This window comes from Coenobita brevimanus, chromosome 96 (assembly GCF_032717465.1).
Source record: "Coenobita brevimanus isolate Jiangsu-jjx chromosome 96, ASM3271746v2, whole genome shotgun sequence".
In the NCBI taxonomy this organism is placed as follows: domain Eukaryota; kingdom Metazoa; phylum Arthropoda; class Malacostraca; order Decapoda; family Coenobitidae; genus Coenobita; species Coenobita brevimanus.
The window spans coordinates 31353569-31380997 of NC_137049.1; the positions used below are offsets into that span (position 1 = coordinate 31353569).

The following is a 27429-nucleotide window of genomic DNA, read 5'->3' on the forward strand; positions in this document are numbered from 1 at the left end:
CTCTTTTTGTCGCACTCCGGCCTAATTAAATCCGTGTCAGCAATTAGCGGGCCGAAATCAATCCGGCGGACAAGCGGACGAAAGGGAACCGAACTAGCCCGCTGGTATGCCACTTGCCCAGGATAATCCCACTCTCTCTCTCTCTCTCTATCACCTCAATTCTAGCCATTTGTCCTCTCACTATTTTGCCTTTTTTTTTTTTTTTCCCTGATTCACGAAGGGGCTTTCCCTGTGATGCTGTTCCCTCCATTTTTCTCTTCACCTAAGATTTTTTACCCATTCATCTCTTGCCTCTTTTCCATGACTGTACTGGTTTTATTCCCTTTTCTTTTTTCTATCTTCCCTCTCCACTTCTCCTATCTCTAGTCATTCGTTTGTAGACTCTTCTACTTTTTTCTACACCAACTTTTATATCTATTCCTTGAAAAATAATATTCTTATTTTACTTTTTCTCCCTCCGTAAAATTCCATGCTTCCAACCGTACTCTAATTTTTCCTAATCTTTCCTTCCTCCTATAAAGTTTCTCTCTCTCTCTCTCTCTCTCAATTCTTCCTAGCCCCCTTCGGGTTCCCTCTCCTCGGAAATTATCTTTTAATTCAATGCGTGTCACGGAGTAATCACGTCGTCCATGCCACAGTGATCAAGAGGACCTCGCTGGAGGGACAGGGGACGCTGGACTCCGCTGTTATTTTTCCCAATATTCGCTATGGATGATAAAATTACGTCCTTCGGTCAATGTTTAACAAAACAGAACTGAAAGATCTGTAGCTTACCACACTGTTACCTTCGAAATTCTCTATAGATAAAAAAATACAAGTTCGATATGAAAAAAAGACCTCCAAATCAGTAGTTTGTAACAGACCCCATTGATATTTTTCTTGATAATACCTATGGATGAGAAAATACAAGCAATTATTCACTCAGACCGTAAAAAATATATATATATATATATACACAATTTTTAGCTTTAAATAAAATCCACTTATTTTTCGACATCTCATGATTGAGGAAAACAAGTTATTCGCCCAATCTACAACAGAACAATCTGTCGAAATCTTTGAACGTTACAGTAATTCCACTCAAAATTTTCTGGATATTCACTATGGAAGAGAAAAATATGGTACTCCTTGTTTAAGAAAAAACAATTGTCCAAAAACGCGTAGTTTAAAAAAAGACTCAACTGTCAGTTTTCCTCGGTATTCGCTATGGAAGTAAATATGTTATACATTCAATCTATAGGAAGATATTGTCAAGAGGTCTGTAGCATAAAATTCATTGCAATTTTCCATGCCTACTACGATAATCTGTCTACATACTTTTTTTTCCAAATTCATTATGAACAGCAAAAGATAAAAACTCTTTTCAACAGGTCTAAAAATGAGATGGACCAAAGTCATGTTATAAACTGGGTGTACCTGTCCTGATTAATACTTTTTTATACGTGGCCAATACATGTTTACTTTTCACTAAACGAACAGAATGGAATAATTAAGCATGGTATCTTCAAAATTTCAGATAATGCTAGCCTGCTGATCAGACTGGAATGCTATAACGAAGTGTGTTGCGTATATCAGTACGTTTTCCAATCATACAGTATTTACCGTTCGTAAATGACTATTAGCTTACATCACTCGTTACTACAGGCAATACAGACCCAGAAACAGGAAAATATCACTCGTTACTACAGGCAATACAGACCCAGAAACAGGAAAATATCACTCGTTACTACAGGCAATACACACCCAGAAACAGTCTCTTCATACATCTACACTTTACATATAATTTCAGCTATATTTCGTGGAGGTTGGGAAATGTTTCAAGGGAGAACTACCTCGCATTCATTTCTTGGTTGGATAAAGTCCTGCGTGACGATACTCCAACAGCTGCCCTATCTCCCTATTAAACCATAATTAGGACATGGGGAAGAGGAGGTGAAAAACAAAAAAGCGTAGAAAAAAAAAAGGAAGACTGAGAAAACGGAAGGAGGAAGTAAAGAAAATTAGAGGAAGTAAAGGAAGAAGGAGAGGAAGGAAAGAGATGGGAAACAAGACAGGGGCGGGATAATGAGACGATACGAGGAAGTGAAAATGCGCAGAGGAAAAAAAAAGGGGGGGGGGGAGAAGACGAAAGAGGAGGAGGAGGAAAAGGCGGAGGAGAAGGTGGAAGAAGAAAGGAAGACGAGGAAGAAGGGCAGCCGGGAGGAAGAGGAAAGGCAAGAACACTGATTAAATATAATGCTAAAGTGAAGGGATACGAATAAAAGTTTAAGTCTGATCATAAAGAACTGACTTCGAGATCAAGGAGAGTGGGTAATAAAGATATCTGAAAGTGCAGCAGAATTACAATTCACTTGAGAGAGAGAGCGAAGAAACCGGAGGATAAAAAAAAAAGAGCAAAGAAAGGGGGAAATAAAAATCATGAAATAAAAAGAGGGATAAAAAGAAAGTAAAAAAAAAAAATAATGGTTAAGCCAGGTTCATGAAACTATTTATTTCAGGAAGCTGGAAGTGAAGATAATTAGATAAAGAGGGAACAGTAAGTAACGAGAAAAAAAAAACTTATAAAAGGATAAACAGAAGACGTAAGCGCTGAAAAGGGACAGGAGTGAAAACTTTGAAAAGTTGGTGGGGGGAGAGGGGGGGAGAGTGGCACCGAGGGGGAATGAGGGAAGCTGCGACAAATTCCAAAACTTGAAACTTTACGGTTTTTATGGCGTCGTTGAGTTTAGCGTCGCGTCTCCCTTCTCCCTTCCTTGGCCAGCACCCCCTTCACCCCCCCTCCTTTCTCTCTCTCTCTCTCTCTCTCTCGCCTACTTCTTCCTTCATTTATTCTCCGTTCTTTTCTCCTGTTTTTGCTTCCTTTTTTTTTGTTATTCGTCTAATCACCTTCTGCCCTAATGTCTTTACCCCCTCTTTCTTTTCATCATTTACTTCCCCCTTCCCTCCCTCCCCCCCCCCCGGTCCCTTGCCCTCCCCCCTTTTTTTTTCGATATTTTCTCTATATATTTTGGCCTCATCAGTCTCCTCCTCCCTCCATCCATCCCTCATATACCTCTATCATCAATCGAATTTCTCTTTCACGCCTTTATCTATTTAAATCCGCAGAATCAGTTCCTATCTTTTTTATTAACTTTCAATATTGTAAACAGCACCATCCTCATGTCTCCTTCACCCTCCCTGACGGTCGTTTATCTGTTATCTTCTATTAATTTCTCTTTCGAACCTAAGTTACTGTATATCTCCTTAACTCCCCCAATATTAACGTTCTTTTTTTTGTATACTCGAATTCTTACTAACTCCTGATGATTTTATTCAGCTTCGCTCGTAATGAACGGATTAGTGAAGACTATCTAACCCCTCTTATTCGAAAAAATTGTCAACATAACAATCGTCTCAAGATGGTAAGAAGTGACAAATGACGTGAAGGGAGTTATGTCCCCATCAAGCCATTCCCACATCTTATTTTTTTACCCCCCCCTTCTCCCCCCTTTTTCTTACCTACTCTCTCTCTCTTCTCCAGTATAGCCTCTTTAATTCAGCACCGCGCTCTCAGTATTACCGTGCAGAAAAAGTTGATCTGATTTACATCCAAGTCTGTTTTCCTGCCCTGACCTGGAACCATGGTCAATATACACAGTACTTCACCTTGGTACACTATGGCTAATTCACTAGCAATGTATATGTGGAAACTGGAGTCTTTGTCATTATATATATATACACGCAAGGAGACCGCTTAACACCTCTTTCTTGGTGATTTATCTTCATACACTTCAGTTCTCTCTTATACTGCACTTGTTTTATACAACTAAAATTTAATACTGACATAGTTTACATATGTGAGACAATATTAATGTGTCATATCCAGAAATAACTCGGTACGAGGTGCAAGAAAGCCCCTTTAGTCGATGAGAATACGGCCCACAGTCACACACACAGGTACACAAAGGCCTCTGTACAATCACTCGTTTGCCACACACTACCAATAAAGTTATGACGCTCAACGGCACAATGGGCCAAACAGCGCTGATGAGGAGAAAAGACCGCTCGTCCACTTAGTCTACATCAGAAACAAGTTACTGAATAACAGGATACAATGGGGAGGCAGCCTGTGTGGCCTGATGATGTACGCAAGGACCTGTTCCCAGCTAAAGAAAGATGATGGGGCTTTACAGATCAGTGCTAGGGCAATGTAGATATGAAAACACGTAAAAAATGTTAGTACTTACGAGATCAATCCTGGGCGTAGGGCACTGACTAAGGCGGGCGTCCTCTCCGGAGGTGTCTAAGTGATGTGGTGGTGACAAAGCTGCAGCAGATGATGCGGCAGCGGCTCCTGCGACAGCCGGGCAATGAGGCGCATACCTGCAGGCGGCGCCGCACCATGCGCACCGGTAACGAGGGTGCCGTGTAACGCACAGGGAGCAATCATGGTGTCCACGGTGTGCACCGAGCACGCCGCACTTGTACAATGTCAACGGTCGTGCATCCACCACATGATCGCGGTTCCACACCAGTGTCACACGAGCCTCATACTCGCCTTCGTCAGACTCATAGCGGTAGACTGTGGGCTCACACACTACACGCTGCAGGCGGCGGTGTTGCTGGCCGGCAGTGGCGGCGGCAGAAGTGTCTGAGGAAGGGGCAGTGGGCGTGACACGGGCGTCGACCAGCATTGTGGCGCCTTCCACACTAACAACACACTGGTAGCCTAGCTGGCCGACGCGGGGCACCGGCAAGTTCTCCACTACTACCACCAGTTCTGACCGTGCTCCATCCGCCGCCAGCAGCTCACCTTGCTCGGGCCAGAACCGGGGACAGAACCCGGACCCATGGCGTGACAGCTGTGATGGATTCTGTGGGTAGAAAGTAACAGTAGCAGTATCTAAAGATTGATGGATGATTGTGAATCACAATACTGTATTATCACATGAAATATCAAAAGTTAGTACTGTACTTCAAGTCTATGGAAGGGCAGCAACAGTGCAGCCCGGCCACACCATGATGGACTGGCCGGGCGGTGTGCTAGTCTACATGGCAGGCAGGTTAGTGGCGGCAGGAACAGCAACAGGTGTGGCCGAGCATTGGTAGTGGCAGGGGCGTGCGGGGCTTGGTTCACACTCTTACTTGTGGGTGGCAGGTAGCAGGAGAAGGGAAATGTGGGCAGAAAGTATGAGAACGGGTTACATACGAGGGCAAAGTGAGAGAGAGGGTGAAATACTGTACGAGAGTAAAATATACCGTATACTGATAGAAAATTCTGACAGTAGTGTTCTATCTGCATTTACAGTAGATCAGGTGAAGCAAAGTTATTTGTTATATTACATTCACAGGAGTTATGTAATCCTGCTACTGTATACAGACTCTACGTATAGCTAATATATGAACTCGAATAAGTGCATGTAGTACAGGTGGTGTTAGTGAGGATGATGTGGTGTGTCAGTTACAATAACAGTGCAGGCATTTAAGTGGAGAAAAAATAAAACTTGTCAGATAGTTAGCTGTGAAAACAGTGTGAGAAAAATAGAAATACTATTAGAAAAAGTGAGAGGTAACAACAGTAAGTAGTGAAATGAGTGTGAGTTGCGGGGTGGCGAGGTTGCCGACATGCACGCACCGGCCCACACACCTCTCTCAGCAGCTGCAGGATGCTTACGTTTTCCCCAGACACGACGTTGCCACTGCAGGAGGATGCATTGTGTGTGCAGGTGTTCTCGTAGACGCACCAGTTGCATGCCCAGCTACTTCGCACACAGCTGCCGCATGTGTTGTGGCGGCCACAGTCATAGAAGGCAAAGTTGCGGGATACAAAGTCCTTGTTGGTCTCACTGGAGCGTACTGCCAGTGGCACCAGCACGTGGTCGTGGTGGACGGGGATGGGTGGCCGGTGGCTACGTGAGGGCGTCTTGCAGGTTAGACCAGACTCCGTATAGCGCGCATCCGTGGGGGGCGCTGACCCCCACACACACTGGTACTTAGCGCCAGTAGGTAACTCCGGCAGAGTCCTGATCGTCAGTTGCACCTGGGGACAAAAACAATCTTTCGTCACTAACAGCGACAGTAATTATCACTACAAACCATCCTCGAATTTTCAAATGTGACATTTGGCAAGTTCTTTTGGCTGCAATCGACATCAACAGTAACTTTCACGATCTATACCCGAAAGTACCAGTATGTGCTCAAGTGTCAGCACCTCGTGAATGCTCTGGGTAAACACTAAAAAAGAAAAATATTAATTCAAAAAATCTGCGAGGCAGCAGACACATTCTGTCTCCAGAAAACTCAACACAAGACCATAAATCAGAGTCTGTATGCGTGTTTACCATTTGAGTGTCCTGAGTGAAGGGGACACGGAAGTAGAGAGACAAGGAAGGAAGGGAAGGAGGGTGCGTATCCCAGGCCGGCAATAAACCTTGCCTCTCCCAGCACACCCTCGGGAACCAAGCTCTTCTTTACACAACCGACTCTCCCCAATTTCATACTCCCTCACCCGGTCCCAAAGGGCCACTCAGGGCAAGGAAAGAAATAGTCCCAGACCCTTCCCACCCGATTTGGCGTGATGCAGCCACGTGGGAGTCCGTCCCCTCTCCCGCCCCGAAAGGATTTATCACACATACACAGACTGGCGAGGCAGTGGTGAAGAGAACGAGAAGGAAGCGAGACTGAGCGTAGTAATGCGAGGACAGAAGAGAGAGGATAAGGTGACCAAACGGGAAGGAGATGAAAAGGAAAGTTGGATAAAAATGAAAGGGGAAAGAATAGAAAAGGGGAATGTGAAAGGGATGGAGGCATATGACGGGAGTGGGGATAAATAGGGGAAGGAAGTATGTATAAAGAGGGGGGGATATAAAATGGACTAGGGATACAAGAAGGAAGGGATATGTAGCGAGGAGAGGATAAAGACTGAAGGGAAAGCGAAATAAGAAAGACTAAAGGCCTCTAGGAGAAAGAAAAATGTGTAAAGAAGTGAGAAAAACGTTATGAAAAAAAAAAAGGCGGAAAAGGCTACAGTACAAGAGACAGATGAGTGATTGGAACAAGACGATAATGAACAGACCCAAAAAAGAACAAGAAACACGTACAAAAAAATAATGGGTGCCCTTGCTATATTTTTACGTACATGATTACCTGACTTTACATAAAAATCACAGCACTGGCACAATGTATTTCCTTCATCATACCTATCACAAACATCCACAACGACCAGTATCCTGTCTGCATCTGACATCTAAAACAAACCCTTACACACAATTTACAAACACAAGTGCATAACTCATGACAAACTTGCCAAGGGCGGAACACTGGCACTCTCTTTTTCCAATTCCATCCTTCAACATTTCCATCACACCATACATTCACAAGGACCACTATCCTGGCTTCATCTATTCTCATCTATCACCAACAGACCCTTACAATATCGTTACGTGCCAGATAACCTTGTAGCACATCCGAGTGATCTTAGGCCGTATATTTTCTGAAAGTATTTTCCCCTCCCATCCATCTACATAATACTCTATCCAAGGCTATCCCATTATATTCTGTCCTCGACACCTGCTGCTTTAGTACTTAAAGTGCCAGCTGGAGTGAAGGTAGTGTGCTATGCGTATTGATTCGAATTTCCTGGAGGCAAAGGGCGGTAGTTCAGTCACTTACATCTAAATGCTTTGGACCAACAGGCTAGCCTTTGACCCCTACTCAACACAAGGAAGTATTATGGGACGGGCTGTTAACGTCACCTGTCTTCAAATCCTAGTGACTCACGTTCTGCAAATTGCAATATTCTATCCCATGACTTATATTCAAATTCTAGTTCAGCCGCGATCTGTAAAGTAAAGGATCATCTCTTCCCAGAAATGTCTTAAATTTATTTTAAACTGGCGAAATATAACCAGTCTTTAACGGACTAATGCATATTTCGAATTATTCGACTTTCCCCCAATGTGTTCACCAAACTTTTGAATTAACTCCCTGACTGTACGCCTGGTTCACCCTTGTAACTCTCGGTACCAATCTCTGCTACACCCATAACACATCGTCACACCAACAGTAAACAAACCTACATCTCCATCTTTAGTCCATTCAATCCCCATCTTACATAACTTACAACTGTCTTCACTAATCTGACTCCAATTTCTTATCATACTAATCTTTTTAATCCGTCTCCAACACCTGTCAGTCTTCTACAACACCTCAACGCGGTTGCAAGACTCCCGCTTTGATAAGATAAGAGTTATAATGGTTGAACTCACAAAAAATACATGACGCAGTTCCTTTTTTCACAGTTCCCTACATTCAATAATTTACTCCTACACTATTTAAAAAGCTGAACTTCTCTCAACCTCAACCTTCTCTAATCTTTCTTCACTTGAGTTAATTCCCTCCTCAACACCACGAAAATTTACCGCTACAATCACTGTATACAACACCCACTAACCCCTACAACCACTCGCTACAACACCAACTACTTCCCTCCAACCCCTACACCCCTCTTACGTCCACCAACCATAATTTTACACAATATTCAAATTATCCATAATACCGTAAACCACTATCCTTTTCACACTCCATTACAGCCCCCTTCACGCCGGTAACTACCTCTGCGCTAGCCCTTTCAATCACTACAATCACCATCATCACTGCGGCGGCACCACTAGGCTTTACAATCCACACAACCACCCTCCTGGCTCAAACACTGACAACATCCATGCCAAAAACACCCTCGACTGTATAATCTGTATTCCCTATACTAAGCGAAATTTCACCCACATACACGTACGAAACAACCTGAGAAATGTGAGAAGGTGGATGTATCTATACTATGTGGTGGTTACCAACCATTCCTGCTCACACAATAGTCACCATCAGAGATAACACAAGGCCAGACGGAATCAAAAGCCCTGTCATCATCTCAGGTTTTCTCTGTGGATTTCGGAAATAAATATGCAATATGAGCAGCAGGCGAATATGATCAGTTTTTTTGGCCACATATGACTGTCATAAGTGTCGTTTGCTGTGGATTCACATCACTAATTTTCAAAGTTCATGGAGAAAAAAAAGCGGGACAGGCGACAGGACTTTTGATGCCGGCTGTGCAGTGTAAAGCAGCATCCCACACCATACATCACAACGTTACATCTTCCAGCATTAGCTCAACTGTGATTCCATCGGCTATCTCCGTGTCAAGTGTCCACCAAACAAGAGTGGATCACGAAGCTGTCCTACAGCTTGCTGCTGCTGCTGTCTAACAACAGCACCTAATTCTACGCCATAAAAATTCTACAAATATTGTCTAATTATCTCCCTCTAGCGCTTACAGGTACAGTACTCGCTCTTTACCTGCAAATCCTCCAATCAACTTTCTATCAACCTCCAAAATCTCTCCAACAACTATTTTCACACTAACTCCTCCTCCTCCGTTAGATGCCCCAACCGTCTACTCACACAACCGAGATGGACTAAGTGATACAGTGACCACCCCTACGAGACGAGCCAAAGAGATTGGAGTGGAGCGGGCAAATGAGGTGTTAAATGCACGAGGGGAAATGGTCGAGTGGTAATGGATGAGTGGGAACAGGGCTAAAGGGATGAGGCAGGCTTGAGTGGGTAGCTCCTTCCCTCCCTCCTTCATTCGCCTTCCCTCTTCCGTCCTTCCATTCCCCTTGTGTCCACACCTATAACCCATCCTGCTTCTCTACATTTCTGTGAGATCTGAGGCTGGAGGAGGGGAAGAAAGGGAGGTGGGGGTAAAAAGTGCAGAGGGATGAGTGAGTCAAGAAAAAGGAAGACAGGAAAGAGGGGAAAGAAAAGAATAGACGAATGTTAGAAAATAGGGGAAACAAAATGGAAAGAAAAATAACAGGAAATAAAAGAAAGAACTAGTACGGAGGAGGATAACAAAGATGGGAGCGAGGATGAAGTGAAGAGGCTAGGTTAAACGGGATTTTTTCATCTCCACAGCAATGACATATATAATGAAAGGGGGAAGGAAGACAGAGAGGGGTAAAGGAGGGAGGAAGGGAAGAAAAAGGAAAAAAAGGAAAGCAGTGGAGGGAAGTGGTAAATAGGGTACAGGAAAGAAGTGAAAAAGTGCTCGAGAAAAGTGACAAAAAGATAAGAGAAAAACATACAGAAAATAAGGAACAACAAAGGAAGGAGACGAAAGCCAAAACATAGATAAATGATGAACGAGGAGATGGAAGTAAAGACGGATCGAAGAAATATGAAGACTATAAATAAAGGAGGAAACCAGATGATTTATTGGGAAAAGAAACCAACAATGACAGAAAATGAAGAATAAAAGGGGAAGAAGAGTGGATAAGGAATAAAATCAGGGTAACAGTGGACTGAAAGGGACAGAAGGAAACAGGATGATCCCAAAACGAATAACGAATGACAGAAAAAAAAAATATAAATTAGAAAGTATGAAAGAAGGTAGAAGGTAGAAAGAGAGGAAAAAAGAAAAAGAGGGACGAACAAAAAGGCTGGGATTAAGCAAAAACACACATATGAAAACTACAACTGAGAGAGAGAGAGAGAGAGAGATGCTTCCCAAGCCAAGAAAAGCTAAAAGCCCTGATCTGTGCCCCGGAGCGAGGCTAGATGAACTAAGCCGAGAAGTGATCAATATCGGGAACAAAAAAATCCAAGTCCCCAAACAGGCACGGTAACGACGTCTCATTTTCTTTATAACGCCCAGAGAAAGAAAAATAGCCATAAAAATCCGATTAAAACAAGGAAAAAGAATCGTCTCCCTCCTTCCCTCCCTCCAATTTTCCCTTTCTTCTCCTCCTGCTGCTCCTGCTCCCGCTCCTTCCCTCGCTCGTGAAATATTCAGAGACGATAAATTCCAAATTTCTCCACTTTCTCGATTAGATTGATTAGCCGTGTATCCTGAAGGGACCAAAGCCCCGGCCGAAGCACGCGCCAAACCCGCCCTTCCGTCCCCTGAACCTAAAGTTGCAATGGGGGGAGGGGGGGGCTAAAAAAAAAAAAAAAAAAAAAAAAACTATCTGGGGCCCCGGTGTGGGAGTAAAAGGGGGAGGAAGTAACATATGCAGGGAAACAGTTTGGCCGGAGTGATTCAAGGTGCGTCTCCTCGATTTATTTTTATTTTTTTTCTTACTGCCTTTTTGGATTCTTTTTTCCTCGAGGTTGTGCTGCTGCAGGCGAGGTCTCTTACTCCTGCGGTGCCGAAACAGCCGAAATGGCCTCCCTGAGAAGCTGACTCGAGGATGGATGTTTAATTCACCAGCGGAGCGACTATATTTCTTTCCTCCCCCTCCCCCCTCCTCTCTCTCTCTCGTGTGTGTGTGTGTGTGTGTGTGTGTGTGTGTGTGTGTGTGTGTGTGTGTGTGTGTGTGTGTGTGTGTGTGTGTGTGTGTGTGTGTGTGTGTGTGTGTGTGTGTGTGTGTGTGTGTGTGTGTGTGTGTGTGTGTGTGTGTGTGTGTGTGTGTGTGTGTGTGTGTGTGTGTGTGTGTGTGTGTGTGTGTGTGTGTGTGTGTGTGTGTGTGTGTGTGTGTGTGTGTGTGTGTGTGTGTGTGTGTGTGTGTGTGTGTGTGTGTGTGTGTGTGTGTGTGTGTGTGTGTGTGTGTGTGTGTGTGTGTGTGTGTGTGTGTGTGTGTGTGTGTGTGTGTGTGTGATGGTACTCCTCCCAACTTATGGTAATCTAGAGTAGTACTTCTCCCTCTCTCACCACCTGCTACTCTCTCCCCTTCTCCAATTTATTGCTGTTAATAAGGTTCCTTCCTACTTCCTTTATTATCGCCACATTTTTTTTTTATTCCCTCCTTAACGAACCTCACTTCATCTCATGTTATCACCTTGCTCTACACATTCACACAATTCTCTCTCTCTCTCTCTCTCTCTCTCCTAAGCAAATCTCATCTCCCAGACTCTCCCTGCTAGCATCCACATCGCATACGTTTTACAGGCCATCCACCCCCTTGCTGCACCACTGCATCTGACTTGCTATTTTTATCACGCAAATATCTCTCTTATGACACTGCAAGACTGCCCACATCTTTCACACACGCTTATCTTTCTGCTTCATCGCTTTTCCACACAGTTTCCACATAAGCCTCTATTACTTCCCGTCCTTCCCGTAACGCGTAACATTTCTCATCGCTTTCATTAATTTTATGTTCTTTAGCATATTACTTTTTATTTTATTTTGTATTCCAAAGTTTACTATTATTAACCTGCAGCTACGCCTCCTCTTTTCAGTCCACGTCTGTTGTTGTCAAATTCTCAAAAATGTCTAAAATTTCTTGTTCTTCGGTGTACTATTTCATTATTAAAGTTATTATTTCGCATCCCAACTCCTTTCCACAGTTCCAATCCCCTCTTGTTGTCATCCTCAAAGATCCTTCATGAACTCGTCTTCAGCCCTTCGAATCTGGGGACGTCTTTTTAGTTTTATTACTACCAACCTCTGACGATTCTGTTTAGATCAGGTAGGCTTTCAACCAAGAGGGATGAGATACGGCCTTAATAAACCCCTCAGAGTTAGAAACGTTCCCTAAGCTGAGTGAATAATCTAGTAGTTGCACGTAGTAGCAAATACCGACTAAAATGGACGTGACCCAGATTCCAGGAGTTAACTCAGACTTCGTTGTCCTCAAGCTCCTGTCTCAGCAACCGTCACCCAGGTCCTCATTTCCTCCTAAGCGAAGCGTCCTCTAACCTCTCGTGTCCTTAATTTTAACTTACGACACTTTGAAGAGCCACAGCTAATTCCAGCTTCTCTCACTCTCACGCCTCCTCCTTCCCACGCCTTCCCCCTCCCCTTGCCTCTCACCTACCTTTCCTCCCATCCACTCTTTCGCCAATCCTTTCCCTCACCGTCTTCTTTCCTTCCCTCTCTCCCTTCCTCCCTCTTCTCTCACCTCCTATTTTACCTCGCCTTCATTCTCCCTTCACATCTTGCCCCTTCCCTTGCCGTGCCTGTACGCTTGTCCACTCTCCCAACAGTATTCTCAATACCTGAACTTCCTCTCTCTAATTTTTTCCTTTCCTTCACCACCTCGATTCGCATTTATTTTCAAACTTCTTCCCCATCCTACGCCGGCTTCTTCTAGTCTCCCTACCCAGATCCTCCCGCGAACTCATCTTCCCTTCCCTCATCCACTCCTTCCTTCCTTTTGTTTGGTTTCCCAGCCCACACTTTTTTCTCTAAAATTCCTACTCCGTGATTTTTGCGTGGAGCCGAGATATATTCTGTGGGTAAATGCAGACGTTTCTCCTCTCCAGCTTCATCTTAGTCTCTGTCTGACTCGTGCCAAGGAAGAAAGGAAGAGGGCTGGAAGTGATGTTGAGAGCTGGAGGGAGAGGGAAGGAAGAGATAAACGTGAGAAAATACGAAAATAATGAAAAGGAAACAAGGAGGGAGATTATGAAGCGGAGAAAAGGAAAAGAGTTGGAGAGGAAAGGAAGAAGAGGGAAGAGAATGGTAGGGAGCGAAAGGGGAAAAAGATGAAATGGTAAAGGTTGAAAGAAATGGCAGGGAAAGAAGGTAGGTACGAAGAGTGGACGGAAGGTAGGACGAGAAAAGATGGGCAAGACAAAGAGTTGGAGAAGGGTGGAAAACAATGGGAAAAAGAGGGGGTTGAGGACGGAGATGGTAGGTTGGGGGGAGAGGAGGTTGAGAAACTAGGAGGTAAGTGATGCAGTGTCAGATGGGATGTTTACTGCAGAAGGTCCCTGACACTTTCAGCCTCAACCATCCATCTTCCCTACCCTTCCTCAGTTCTTCCTTCTCTTTCTTCATTTCATCCCTTCCTTCTCTTCACTCTCTTCCTTCTTCCTTCTCTTCACTCTGTGCCTTCTTTCTCTTCACTCTGTTCCTTCTTCTCTCATTTCAGTCCACGCCATCTTTCTTCCCTCCACTCCATCCACACATTATCATTGGTCCTTCAGCCCCTTCTTCAACTCCCCCCCCCCTCAATGCCTTCTTCGCCCCTCACTCAATTCCCCCTCCTCTTCCTTCGCTTGGTTCCTTCTTACCTCCCTTTACTCTACTATCCTTTTCTCACTGTCATTTTCTCTTCACCCCCAGTCCTTTATTCCTTCTCTTCGCTCCATCGCTTCTTCCCTTTCAACTGTCATTTCTTCTTTCTCTGCAATCCCTCCCTCTCTCCACACCAATCCTTCTTCCTTCTCTTCATTCCATCGATTCTTCCTTCGCTTCATTCCATGAATTCTTCCTTTTTAATCCTTTTGCCTTCCTTCTCTCTTCAGTTCCTCTATTTCTCTCTCTCTCTTTTTCCCTTAATTTATCAATCAACAATTTCTGGATCGTTTCTCCTTTCCTCCCATCCTCCCTTCATTCAGTCCATCCCCCCCCCCTCTCTCTCTCTCTCTTTCCCCCCTTCTCTACATCATTCCATCTTTACATCTCTCTCTCTCTCCACCATTCCATCTTTAAGTCATCTAACCATCCATAAATCCATCCATAATCGTCCTTCCTTCCGCTCTTACTCTTCCTTCTTTAAATATTTCTCTTCCTTTCTTACCTTCATCCATCCAACGAGCATCCTTGCATCATTTTGTTACTCCTTCCCTTCTCTTTCATTCTCCGTCTCTTCCACTCAATGCATCCCTCCTTATTATTTCTACATCTCAACATCATTCTGTTTTTCATTAACCCATCCATCCTTACTCTTTCCTTCTTTATATTATTTTCTTTCTCGATCCATCCTTTCTTATTTATACCAATCTCTTCCCATTCTCCATCCATCCTTCTTAAACCATGATCCTCATTTTCATCCATCCACCCATCTTCCCTTCTTTTAATCCTTGTTTTACCTTTTCTCCATGCAACCGCCTTTACACTTATCCTCAATTTTCATCCATCCGTCCATTCACTCATTCAGTTATCCTTATTCCTTCCCCCACATTATAATCCATTTATTCATACATTCGTCATTCTATCAACACCACTGTCTTCCCCTTTTATTCATCCATTCATTCAATCATCCATCCATCTATCCATCTTACTCATTCCTCTTCATTTTCTCCAATAAATTCCTCCATTCATCGATCCATCTTTCTTGGCATCAATATCCTCCCCTTTTATTCATCCATTCAATCATTCATCAATTCATCCATCCACCCATCCTTTGTCATTCCTATTCATTCTCCTCTTCCTTCATCCATCCATCCATTTATTCATCCATCCTCTTTAACATCAATATCTTTCCTGTTAATTAATTAATTTATTCATTCACCCATCTATCCATCGATCCATCTTCCTTGGCATCAGTGTCCTCCCCTTTCATTCATCCATTCAATCATTTATCACTTAATCCATCCATACATCCTTTGTCATTCCTATTCATTCATCCATCCACCTATCCATCCTTACTCCTCCCTCCATTATTCTCGGCCTTTTTCATTCATCCATCCATCCCTCCTTCCCCCAACCTGTGCCCAGTACCGACAACACATTAATCTTCATCTCCCCCGCCGCTAAAATACATTACCATGACGAAGGTAAATATTAAATAAATGCCCAGTATGCAAATGCGGCCAGGCAAGGAAGGAATGAGAGAGAGAGAGAGAGAGAGAGAGAGAGAGAGAGAGAGAGATATCTATGTTCTTTCAATTATTCTTTCAACATTTCCTGCCTCACCCTCCTTCCTCCAAAGTTTCCTTCCTGATTCTTCCTTCTTTCAACGTTCCCTACCCCCAACTCTCTTTCCTTTCGTTTCATTCTTTTCTTCCTTCACCATTCCCTTCCTCTTCTTTCCTCCACGATTATCTTTCCCTTCCTCCTACCTTTCTCAACATCTTCCAGAATTTCTCACCCTATCTGCCGTTCTCCCCTCCACCCATCTTGTAGGCCCTCAGACACCTCGCCTCCCTCTCCTTCCTCGGATGATCCCCTCCTCCAACACGACTTTTCACGCCGCCCCTGATTAAGATTCACCAGACTGTTCCTAAGATTTGATTAAGAGGAGTGACGAGGGCTGGGATGCGTCTCGAGATGACAAAAGTTCAGACGTCGAGATTGGCTGATTCAGACGACGACGGCATACGATCAGGAATCTAAACCTAACTACCTTCGAAACAGATCTTACGACCTCGTTTTTTACGTCCAAAAAGATCAACAACGAAATTTCGAAGCAAAAGGCGAATTTACGGCTAAAACAATCGATGATATTTACGACAAGGAATCTCAGCCTGGAGACTTTCAATAAATTTAACTTCAGCTGTTAAAACAAAGAACAACGTCAACGACACGAAATCTTATCACACTGACTACCGGGAACAGAACTTACGAAATTGTCATGAATACTAACTGTATAAGACTCCCATGACAATGACTGAACTATTTTCGCAGCTCATGAATGAAGCTGACAACACAGTATATTACTTTCACGACACTGGATCTAAACCTAACAGAATACGAGCAGAACTTACAATTAACACGAACACGTACACCAGCAACTATGTAACAAAGCAAAGCAGAAAATTGTGCTAGCAATTTGACTAAAACTCACGCGATAAGGCAACAGCACACCTAAGCTCTGATTTATCTATTACCTCTGATGGGGCAAAAGAAACTTACTTTATTCTCATTGCATCAAAAACTCGATTCCTTCAGTCTTTTACTCGGTGCAAACTTATCTTAACAATACACAATTTTATGTTTCAACTCTCTCTCTCTCTCTTGGAAAGTATTATTTTTCTTCCAGTGCCATTATCACAGGGGCAGTACGTGCTAAACATATCCTGTGCTTTCTCAATCTCTACTAAGACTCGAGTCTGTGCATATATGAACCTTATCCTCCCCTGTGGGGGATACAGTACGTGTGTGTTCTCTCTGCTACTGATAATGCGCTGGTTACTGCTCTCCTGAATCTGCCAGAATCCTCACCACATTATAGTGGACACACTAAACCCGCCCAGCTTTCTAATGCATGAGTTAACCGGTATTCACATTCCCTGTATATACAACTGGTAATATCTGAAACTGTCTATGACCTGTCTGGAGAAAGGAAAAAAAGTACCCTAGCATTTTCAAGTAATCGAATCTTTGTCGATGTTATTTTTTTATTTCTAAAGGTACAACTAGCCTTTGTTTTTATTCCATTGAAAAGGTCATGATTTCATGTTCCAGTATCAGCGTCCAAGCCACCGTCGACCCTAAACCATGAACTATCCCATGACCACACAATTACCGACATACACTGCGACCACGCAAAATGTAACACAGTACTTAATATACAGAATAGCCTGCCACCACCCTCTCTCTCTCTCTCCTTCTCTCTCCATTTTTCCCGGCAACTTCTATTCACCACATTTTTCTCTTTCTCCGTCTAAGTAAGTGGTTTCCGCGATTCACTCGACTCAGGTCTTGTGAGGATGCTTACCTTTCCCAGACTTACTTCGAGAGTTCTATTCACCTCCCCTCCCCTCCCTACCCACCCCAGTCCATTTCCAGGTCTTCCCTAATTATTCAGACACTTTCCTTCTCCTCCCTCCCTTTCTTTCCACGCGACAGTTTCCATTCCTTAATCTTTAGCTGCCTTCCCTCTCTTTTCGGCTCTTCCGTTTTTTTTTTTTTTTCCCCCTTTAGGTACCTTTCTTTCAATTCTTTAAATACATACTTCTCTTCCCAACTCTTGCTCTTCTCACAATCTTTTCCACGCCTATCGCTTTATAAAACTTCGTCTCGGTTTTCTGATCTCCATTCGCTACACAATCATCCTCTATTACACCTCCTCTATGTCTCCTTCAACACCCGTTGTGTCAGAGCACCCCATCTCTTAGATTTCCACGGTATCACTCCAGATATTCACTAGCAGACTATTATTTCTCATACATCTTTCCCCCTCCGTTCCTTCTACAGCTCCTCCCTTTAGCCATCCCCTGCAGCCACTCATAAGATCCACTCTCCCTTTTCCTCCCCATAAAGACAAACATATACTTCTCATAAAAACTACCTACAAATACACACAAACTTACGAGACGCGAGAGGAAATAAAAACCATCCCTCGAACGATATTAACTGCCCCCTCGACTTTTCTTACCTAACCCTTTCCTCAGTAAATTCCAAGGTGTTCCCAGTTTCACTCCCGTTTTGACTTCCTCCATTCTCATCGTCTTCCTGCTGCTCCTATTCTCTATCTTTACCAACTAATTTATTAATTAATTCTCTATTAATATCGACGTTAAATGCTCTTCCTGTCAAGAGTTCCCGTCCGCTTTTGCTTTCTTCGTGCTGAAGTACTTGCAGAGGTGAAAGGGAGGGTGGAAGATGAGGGGATAGAAGGAGAATGGTTTGCTCATTTGACGTGTCTGAGAAGTTAAGTCAGGACGTAGGAGAGAACGTAAAATTATGTGTAGACAGAGTTATAGGAAAATAGGGATGAAACTATGAGAATAATTAGTGAGAGGGTAGAACAGTAAATATAAAACAATATGAAAGAATTACGAAGGCAGGATAAAGCTAAAAATAAAAGATAAGCGGAGACAAGCTTCCTTGGACAAGTTTAAGAACCGGAGGAGGCACTATTATTAAAGATGAGTAAAATGATTCCATAAGGGAAGGCAGCTTTCAGACCAGCGGTAAAGGGGAAGGATAAATGGATATAGAAGAAGGGCGAGAGGGAAGAAACAATCTGATGTATGGAAGGAGTGTGTGAGAGCGAGGAGAAAAGTGAGTGTGCGAGGATGAGGAGAAAAGTGAGTGTGCGAGGATAAGGAGAAAATAATGTTTGTGAGAAATACGAGTGTGGATGGAAAACTGTGAAAGGAGTCCCGTGAGCGATATGAAAAGCCTATGAAGTGAAAGAACTAAGAGGATAAAAGTGAAGGAGAATAGTGGAAAACAAAATAAGATAAACGAATGTGTGAGGGCAAGTGGAATGGCGAGAGAAGGCGAGAAGTGGGTGTGTGGAAGACGGCATGATGGGTAGATTCCATAACAATAAAGGAGTAATGGCTGGCAGTAAAGATCAGGGAGTACATACAAGCTGCAGAAAGAGGAAAGCGCACACACACCAAGCATGGCACTAAAACGGGTTGGGATATGAGCTGCATTAGAGGTCTGGCGAAAATTCTGAAAGGGATAACCGGTGAATGGATGTATGCATCGGTTTTACTGATATTGGCTGCGTACATAAATGGACACAGGAACAGATGGGCGATTCGAAAGATTCATGAATAGATAAACATTCATATGGATGCTGGACTCAAAATACGACCGCATATACTTATGAATGTATAAAAGGCTGACAACGGGAGGATGGGCGAGATATAAATGAGTGGATGACAAAATCGATGGATGAATGGATGGATGGACGAAGCAAGCTAACAAAGGAGTGAGTGAATCAGTGGCTCATCGAGTCTTCAGATTAATGCAAACAGAACAGTGAACGAAAGACTGATCAACGCAGAATAAACTGGCATTGTACAGTTGCTGTCAACAATCTCTGTACGTCTGATATTTGGAACAAGTGAAATTACAACCCTTCAAACTCACTTAAAAATTATAGATTAGTTTGACAACGATAGAGAAATTACACACGTCTGGAGACCAAAATAAAAGTCAACCTCAGCTGTTCAAGGATGATTAGCAGTGAAACGAATATAACTTGAAAGTACATAAAACCACAGACGCTCTGAGGAAACCATATGAGAGGATAAAAATGATAAGCCGATCGATGGGAAAAGCTGCTATAAAGGGATGGGAGAGAGAGAGAGAGAGAATATCTTATGACGCTCAAAATGAATAAGACGAAGAGTAAGTAGCTCGGGTAATACAAGAGGATGAAAGAAAGGAGGAGGAGGAGGACGTTGGAGGAACTTATAGGAAGGAGGATCAAGGGACAATAACCTCCGATAAGAAGATAAGGAGGAAGAAAGGGAAGAAAGGAAGGAAGAACACGGAGAAAGTAAAGCATGAAAAGAACATGAGGAGAGGAAATCTGTATGCATGGAAGGAATGCAGAAATTGAAAAAGAAAATCAGAATGGCATGAAAGGAACGAAAGGAGAAAAACCTAGAGGAGAACAGTTAAGAAAAAAAAAAGTGGAGGTGAGGGGAATTTATAGGCCGGAGAATGAAGGCATAATGAGCTTCACCACGGAAACTGATAGACACCGACGCATCAGTTAACGCCCTCACATGGGTGCTGAACCCATGTATAAAGCACAAGAGGAAAGAGAGAAGGAAGGAAGAAACGACTGCAGGAGAGAAGGATGGAAAGAAGGAACCATAACAGGGGAGAAGGAAGGAACGATAGCAACGATAGCAGGAGGGAAGATGCACGAGCGAAGGATGGGAAGGAAGGAAGGATGGGAAGGAGGGAAGGATGGGAAGAAGGTAGAGAGGGAAATGAGGAAGAAAATGATTAACGGTAAGAAGCCTCAAACGGAGACAATCGTGACGGAAGCGAAGAAATGAGGGAGGAAGAAAACCTGAATGCATGAGACAAGGCAGGTATGATGAACGAAAACAAGAATAATGCAAGAATAAAGGGACAAGGGGAGAATAGCAGGGGAAAAACAACAAACGCAGGAAGGAATGGGAGAAAAAAAAAAACGAATAACGCGGGATGAACTTCCGTGGGAGAGAATTAAAGCACAATGAGCTAAGTCCCCGGGAACAGATCGACGTCCCCATACCACAGGCGCAATAATTTGCCCACACCTGGATACCGATCCCCAAGTAAAATGCACTAGAAGACGACTGGAAGGATAAAGCAAGAAGGAAGGAAAAAAGCATTAAGGCAGAAAGAAAGCGACGATAGAAGGAAACGTAGAACGGAAGAAAGGCAGAATGGAGGTGAAGAAACACAAGAGGAGGAAAACAGTATGAAAGGAACGAAAACACCGGAAGGAAATTAGGAAAACAGGAAAAAAATAAACGAAGGACACGGGAGGAACTTATGGGGAGGAGAATGAAGGCACAATAAGCCACGTCCCCGGGAACAGATCGCCACGGCCACACCGCCAGCGCAATAACTCCCGCTCCTGGATGCTGACCGCTCGTAAAATGCACAATAACCCTGTTTCCCTCCCGCCCTACCCGGCCACACATTCCCCGCTACTTTTTACCACCAATAAATCCCTTGAGATGAATGTGAGGGAGTGAGTACATCCCCCTCGACGTCGGAAAGGACGAGGAGGAAGAATAATGACAGGGAAGGGGAAGAAGAATGACTGGGAAGGAGACGAAGTGGGGGATGAAAAGTGAAATGGGAGAGAAGAGGAGGACGAAGGATCGAAAGAGGATGGGTAATTTAGGAATGAGTGTGTATATCCTCCCTGAAGTCGAAAGGAGGAGGAACAAGAATAATGATAGTGAAGGGGAGGAAGAATGATCTGAAATGCGACTAAGAGGTGGAGGTGGAAGACTAGAGAGGGGAGGAAGGGATAATAGAGCAAGGTGTAAGCGCATACCCCTCAAAGTATGAAGGAAGGAGGAAGAATAATGATGAAGAAGGAAGAATGATTGGGAGGACGACTAGTAGGAGGTGGAGTGGCGAGTGGAAAACGAAGAGGGGGAGGACTGACAGGAAGAGAGGATATGGGAAGGAACACAAGAATAATGACAGGTAAAGGGAGGAAGGGGAATAATGACAAGAAGAGCAAGGAGAAAGCATGACAAGGACGACGACAAGAAGTATGTGATGGGAGAAAGAACAAAACGGGCAAGTGACATGTACAGAACGAGGACAAGCAGTAAGAAGACTAATTGCGGGGAGAGTGAAGTGTACAAGGAGGAGGAAGAATAAGTGTGACAGGAGCAAGAAAAGTGACAAGAAGAGGAAGGGGGGGGGAAGCAGATGAATTACAGAGTGAAGACAAAGGGAATATGAATGATAGGGAGGGTAAACAGATCAATTCTGGACGGAGGACAACATGGATTATAATTTCAATAATGCACAAAACTATTCATACATGTTACATATCTTCAATGTCTTCACTTCCTCAAAATTCCAACCACAATCATACTAAGGCTCACACCCATCCACTCATACACATATCCACATCCACACCTACTGTAATTCCATACTCACATCAATATTCTCATTCTCTCCTCACCCACCCACTCACGCTCAGCCCTCCCACACCCACATTCACACACACGCACCCCTCACATTCCCCACCCCCTACACATCCACATCTACACCCATACACTCATACCCACACCCAGTCTACTTTAACTTGCCACTAACTCACTCACTGCATCTGACCGCCCACCCGACGTCAGAGCTGCCTCTCCCAGACTCACACGCCACAATTATGCTACTTAATTATGGTGTCGCCCGAGTTAACTTGCGAGATGCCAGGATTGTGTCCCAGCGTGGCCCACACACCTGTCTCTCTTGTCGCCCTGTCTCCCGCTCCCGTCCTGTCTTGTCTCGTGTGTTACCTGTTTCTGGGATGTCTGTCGTGTACTGCACCCTGCCCTGCCTCGTCCATCACCTGTTTTATGTCTGTGGCTGTCTGGGGTGTCTGTCGCAAACTTGTATGCCGTATTCTCGCTGGCACAGAAAACTTTATGGTGCCTCTTAGTGATTTTTGCATACTTCACCAAAGAATTTCCTTCTGTATTTATTTTTAAAAACGACACAATTTTAATTAACAATATACAACAGGATGTGACGGTGTAATATGCAAAATAAGTCGCTGGGAAAGAAATGGTACGAAATCTCTTAAGCCAATGAGAATACGGTTTCGTGTCTTGTTTTACCACACCTGTCACCTCATGTACCGTATGTGGTTGTCTACGTTCTTTGTCGCAACCCGTGTTCTATCTTGGCCCGTCTGTCTATATCTGTAGTTGTCTGGGCTCTCTGTCGCAATCTGTGCCCTGTTCTGCCTAGTGTGTCACCTGTTTTATGTCTGTACTTGCCTGGCCTGTCCATAGCAAACGGTGCTCTGTCTTGTCCCCATCTTACTTGCTTTAGTTATGTCTGTGGGTGTCTAGGCTGTCTGTTGTATACTGTGTTCTGTTTAGGTCTTCGTCTGCCCATCCACTGTTTATGTCGTGTCCAAGCTGTCTGAGATACACATGTCCTGCCTACTTTTCTGCTACTGACAAAATCTAAATATTAATGGTGGTTGTTCTGTCTGTCTTTCATAATCTGTCCTGACTCGTTCTTCGTTTACCCATCTTCTGCTTATGTTGTGAGTGCACTGTCTGTCAAAGTTTGTCCTGTTTAGCTCTCCGGGTATCATTGCCAATATCACAATATTCCATAATTCAAGTCTAAACAGCTGAACACCGTACGACCAACACCTTTTTCACATAACACTACCACACACAACCACAGAGCAAAATTTACAACACCTACCTTAACCAGAGTCACGGCGTCACTGCACAGTCCTATCCAAAATTATTAACACTATATCGTCTGAGACTATCAGCAACATCACCATCAAAGCCTACAAACACACTTCTACCCACGATCATAACCTCAACCACAAAACAAACTGAAACACTAAGCTCACCCACTTCCATATCAATCACAACCACAATAACTGCCATTATCACCACCAAAATCGCCACCAAAACCACGGCCATACCCACCACTCGCACCAAAAACAAGCAATACAAAAACATCCAAATAATCAACGCCAAAACAAACAACTATCACCAAAACCACTACAACCACCACCAAAACCAAAGCCACCATCACCACCACAGCTGCAAACCCCCTCAACCAGAACCACCACAATCGCCTCACAGTGCCACTCACCCCTCGCATCCATCACAAGGCGTCACCCCACAACCAGGTATAAACACATTATCAGCCTTCCCTGGGAGATGGATGAGGGGGCGGGTCCTTCCAACGCCCCCAACACACCCACACACCTTCTCTGTCCACTATAACTGACCCTTACTAAAGAATACCTACACTGCACATCAACCCACAACACACCGACCCACACCCGCACCCACCCACCCACACACACACCACACCGCACCCATATCACACCCACACCACATTCATACCCACACCACTTCTACATCCCCTCTCTCTCCATTCGAACCGAACCTTAGCAAAGTGTACCCACACCTACACCCACTACCGCTTCCCGCCCTATCCATTCAGTGTACCTCTAAATTCTTCAGTCCCATGACGCTATTTTTTAGTTTATGCTTGCTATCTCCTGACGATTTTAATGTCCTAGGATACTGAACAGAACTTAGATAATGCTCTCTAACCTCTTCACCACCAGGGGAACTGAATAAAGACGTCCGGTATCAGCAGGAACAAACTACAAAGGTGTCATCGTAGTGAAAGAGTTAACATCCGATAAAAAGAATTCACACTGCATAACCCATTCCGCACTTGCACTTGTACACGCAACCATCCTGGAACCGCACCCTGTCCCTGTCCTATACTTTCATGCCCCAAATACAACCACACCCTAAACACACACAGCACCCACACCTTTTGCACCCAAACGCCATCTACATCTTCCCTACACTTTCACTGCACATACACTGTACCCTGCACATTATCAACGTTACACTCAATGCGTACCGTAAGCTTCCATCAAGGAGCACCCGCACTGCACCTACATCCTAACCGTACCAACAATGTACCACCGTTTGCTGATGCCTCCTACGTGTTCCCGAGGAAAAATGTACGAGCGAGGAGGAGGAATGATGGAGGATAAACCGAAAAGACGGAGAGAGAATCGCTAGGAGGGGAACACACCTAAGGAGTATGGCAGAGAGAGAGGCTAAGTATAATGTGAAAAATAAGGGAAACAGGTTGGGTCGGGAGGTACACCTTAATATAACATGAATACTTGAACGAGAAAAAAATGAAAATGATGAGAAAAGAGTGTGTTATGAAGAAAATGCCTCTGGAAGAAATGTGTTGAGCAGAAAGCGTGAGTGGGAAGGGAATGAATGGGAAGGGAATGAATGAGAAGGAAGTGAGTGGCATGGGGATGAGTGGGATGGGAATGTGTGGGATGGGAATGAGTAGGAAGGAAGGAAGTGAAAAGAAATTGAGTGGGAAGAGAATGAGTCGGAAGAGAGTGAGTGGGAAGGAAGTAGGTGGGAAGAATGGAAAGAGAATGGAGAAGAAAAAGCAGAGTGAGCAGGAAGTCAAGTGTGTGCGAGGAAAGTAGAGTGAGTATGCAGAAAGTGAATGGAAAGAAAGAGTGGGACGACAATGAGTGGGAAGTCAGTGGGAAGAAAGTGAGTGGAAAGAGAGTGACTGAAAGGAGTAAGTGGAAAGAAAGCAAAGTGAATGGAGAGAGTGATAAGCAACTGAGTGGGCAGGAAGTGAGAGTGGGAAGGTGTGTATTTAGAGAGAGAAGAACCAGTGCACGTACGTACAATGGCAGAGATAAAAAAAAGTCAAATGCCAAAAAGAGTATGATAGAAAAAATCTGCAAGTATAAAAATAACGAATATATCTGAGACGGAGAGAGAGAGAGAGAGAGAGAGAGAGAGAGAGAGAGAGAGAGAGAGAGATGGGGGGGGAGGGCAGGGTAACCAAGCAAGGTGCAGGAATGCGGTGGTTAATGCGGGGGTCATGTGCAGAACGTGCCCTCACCCTATATCCTTCTCCCTCCCTCTCCCCCCTCCACCCTCCTTCTCCGCCGCCATCCTCCCTCTCCCCCCTCTTCCCCTCAACCATCTTCATCCTCCCTTCCTCTTCCCCTCCCTCGAGCCCACCTAGTCCCTTCAATGTTTCCCTCCACGTGCCACTCTACTTGCTCTTTCCTTTCATGAGCCTCTATCATTATTCTTTCTTTCCACACGCCTCTTCTATCATTCTTTCCACTTGCCTCTCCCCCTCTTCCCCTACAGTTTCTGTGTGTGTGTGTGTGTGTGTGTGTGTGTGTGTGTGTGTGTGTGTGTGTGTGTGTGTGTGTGTGTGTGTGTGCGCGCGCGCGCGCCTCCCTCCTGGTTCTTTCTAGTACCCCCCCCCCTGTTTCCCTTATGTGCACTTTTACTCTTCCCCTTAAAAATCCTTTTCCTCCTCTTCCATTAGTCTCTCTCCTTCCCCATCAGCTATTTCTCCTTCCTTCCACGTGCCTCTCTCCTGTTTCCCCTTCCATGCTTCCGTCCCTTCCCCCCCTACTTTCAGGCACCTCTCCCTCTTTCAGGTACCTCCCTCTTGCTCTCCCTTCGAGTCTCCCTCCTCCTCCTTTGTCTCTCCCCCTCTTTCCTTTGTTCGTCTATTCTCCTTGACTTTCCCCTTTCCTCATCTGAATTTGCCTGTCTTTACTCTCTCTCTCTCTCTCTTTATCGATGCTATCTTCCTTCTCTTCATCTCGCTTTCTACATTAATTATCTTCATATCCTATTCTCTGCAAATAAATGACTTCTTACTTCTATACATGTGCAGCATACGTTCTGTCTCATTTCTGTTTCCATACTGTCCTTCCCACTTTCGTTTCCTCCTCTCTTGCCTCCCTCCCTCTCTCTTCAGCTGTTACTTTAATTTGGTCTCCATTCATTCCACCCTCACGTCTCTGTTTCTCTCCTCACGTTCCCTCCCCATCTAGCTGTTATCCTTCCTCTTTTTCTTCTCCATGCTGTTTGTTGAGTGTCCTGCCTTTCCAGTTTAGTCATATTTCTTCCCATCAAGAGAACTATTTTCTTTCCCTAACCTATTTTCGCTACTTGTTACTCTCTCTCTCTCTCTCTCTCTCTCAATATTTCCCAGTATCACAAATCCCCCTCTTTAACCTCTTTCTCCGAATTCCCACAACTTGCCTCCAGCTCTTCCGTCTCGGTGCTTTCCTCTTGCTTATGCTGTTTAGCATTACACTGGTCTTGCTGTTTATTGTTTGCGGTGATATTTCTCTCTCTCTCTCTCTCTCTCTCTCTCTCTCTCAACGATACACGTAATTCCCCTTTCTCCTCACGTATTGCTTTCCACTAAACTCCCTTTCTCTCCACCTCCTTCCCTTCCTATCAATCTCCCAATCAGTCTTCTCACCTATTCAGCTCCCATTCTCCATCACAACTTCCTTTCCTTCCTATCCAACTCCCTCCCTACCAATGACTTCCCTCCCTCCCGCTCCACATTTTTCTTTCCCGCTTTTCTGTCTCCCCCCCCCCTCGCTCTCTAAGTTTTTGTTCATCTCCTTTCTTCTCTGCTCATATTCCTCCCTCCCTCCCTCCCTGTTCACTGCCCTCCTTCCCTTCCTCCGTGTTTACTTCCCCCGTTCCTTCCCTGCCAATTTCCCTCCCTCACTGTTCATCTCCCTCCTCCATATCACCTGCTTTTCTATCCTCGTCTTTAGCTGATAGATTAGTTTTGTTAGTTATAACCTTCCCTATATCAAACAGCCAAGAAAGGAACAACAGGTCTGTTGCTGTTTGCTTTCCTTGGTAATCCTTTGTACTCTTCCTTCCCGCCCCTGTTCACCTCCCTTGCCCTCCTTTTTAATTTCCCTTCCTCTCTGTTCACTTCCCTCCCTCCCTGCTCACTTACCTCCC

General features: G+C 44.3%; 1 protein-coding gene across 1 annotated transcript in view; it reads right to left on the reverse strand.

Annotated features, from left to right (window-relative positions):
- Positions 1-27429, reverse strand: part of LOC145413547 (plexin-B-like) — an 889679-nt gene that overhangs the window by 123242 nt on the left and 739008 nt on the right. Inside the window, exons 6-7 of the mRNA XM_080283243.1 lie at positions 5627-6019; positions 4227-4853 (exon numbers count right to left, since the gene is read on the reverse strand). Of these exons, the coding sequence (XP_080139369.1) occupies positions 4227-4853; positions 5627-6019 (1020 nt within the window). The remainder of the gene's footprint in view (positions 1-4226; positions 4854-5626; positions 6020-27429) is intronic.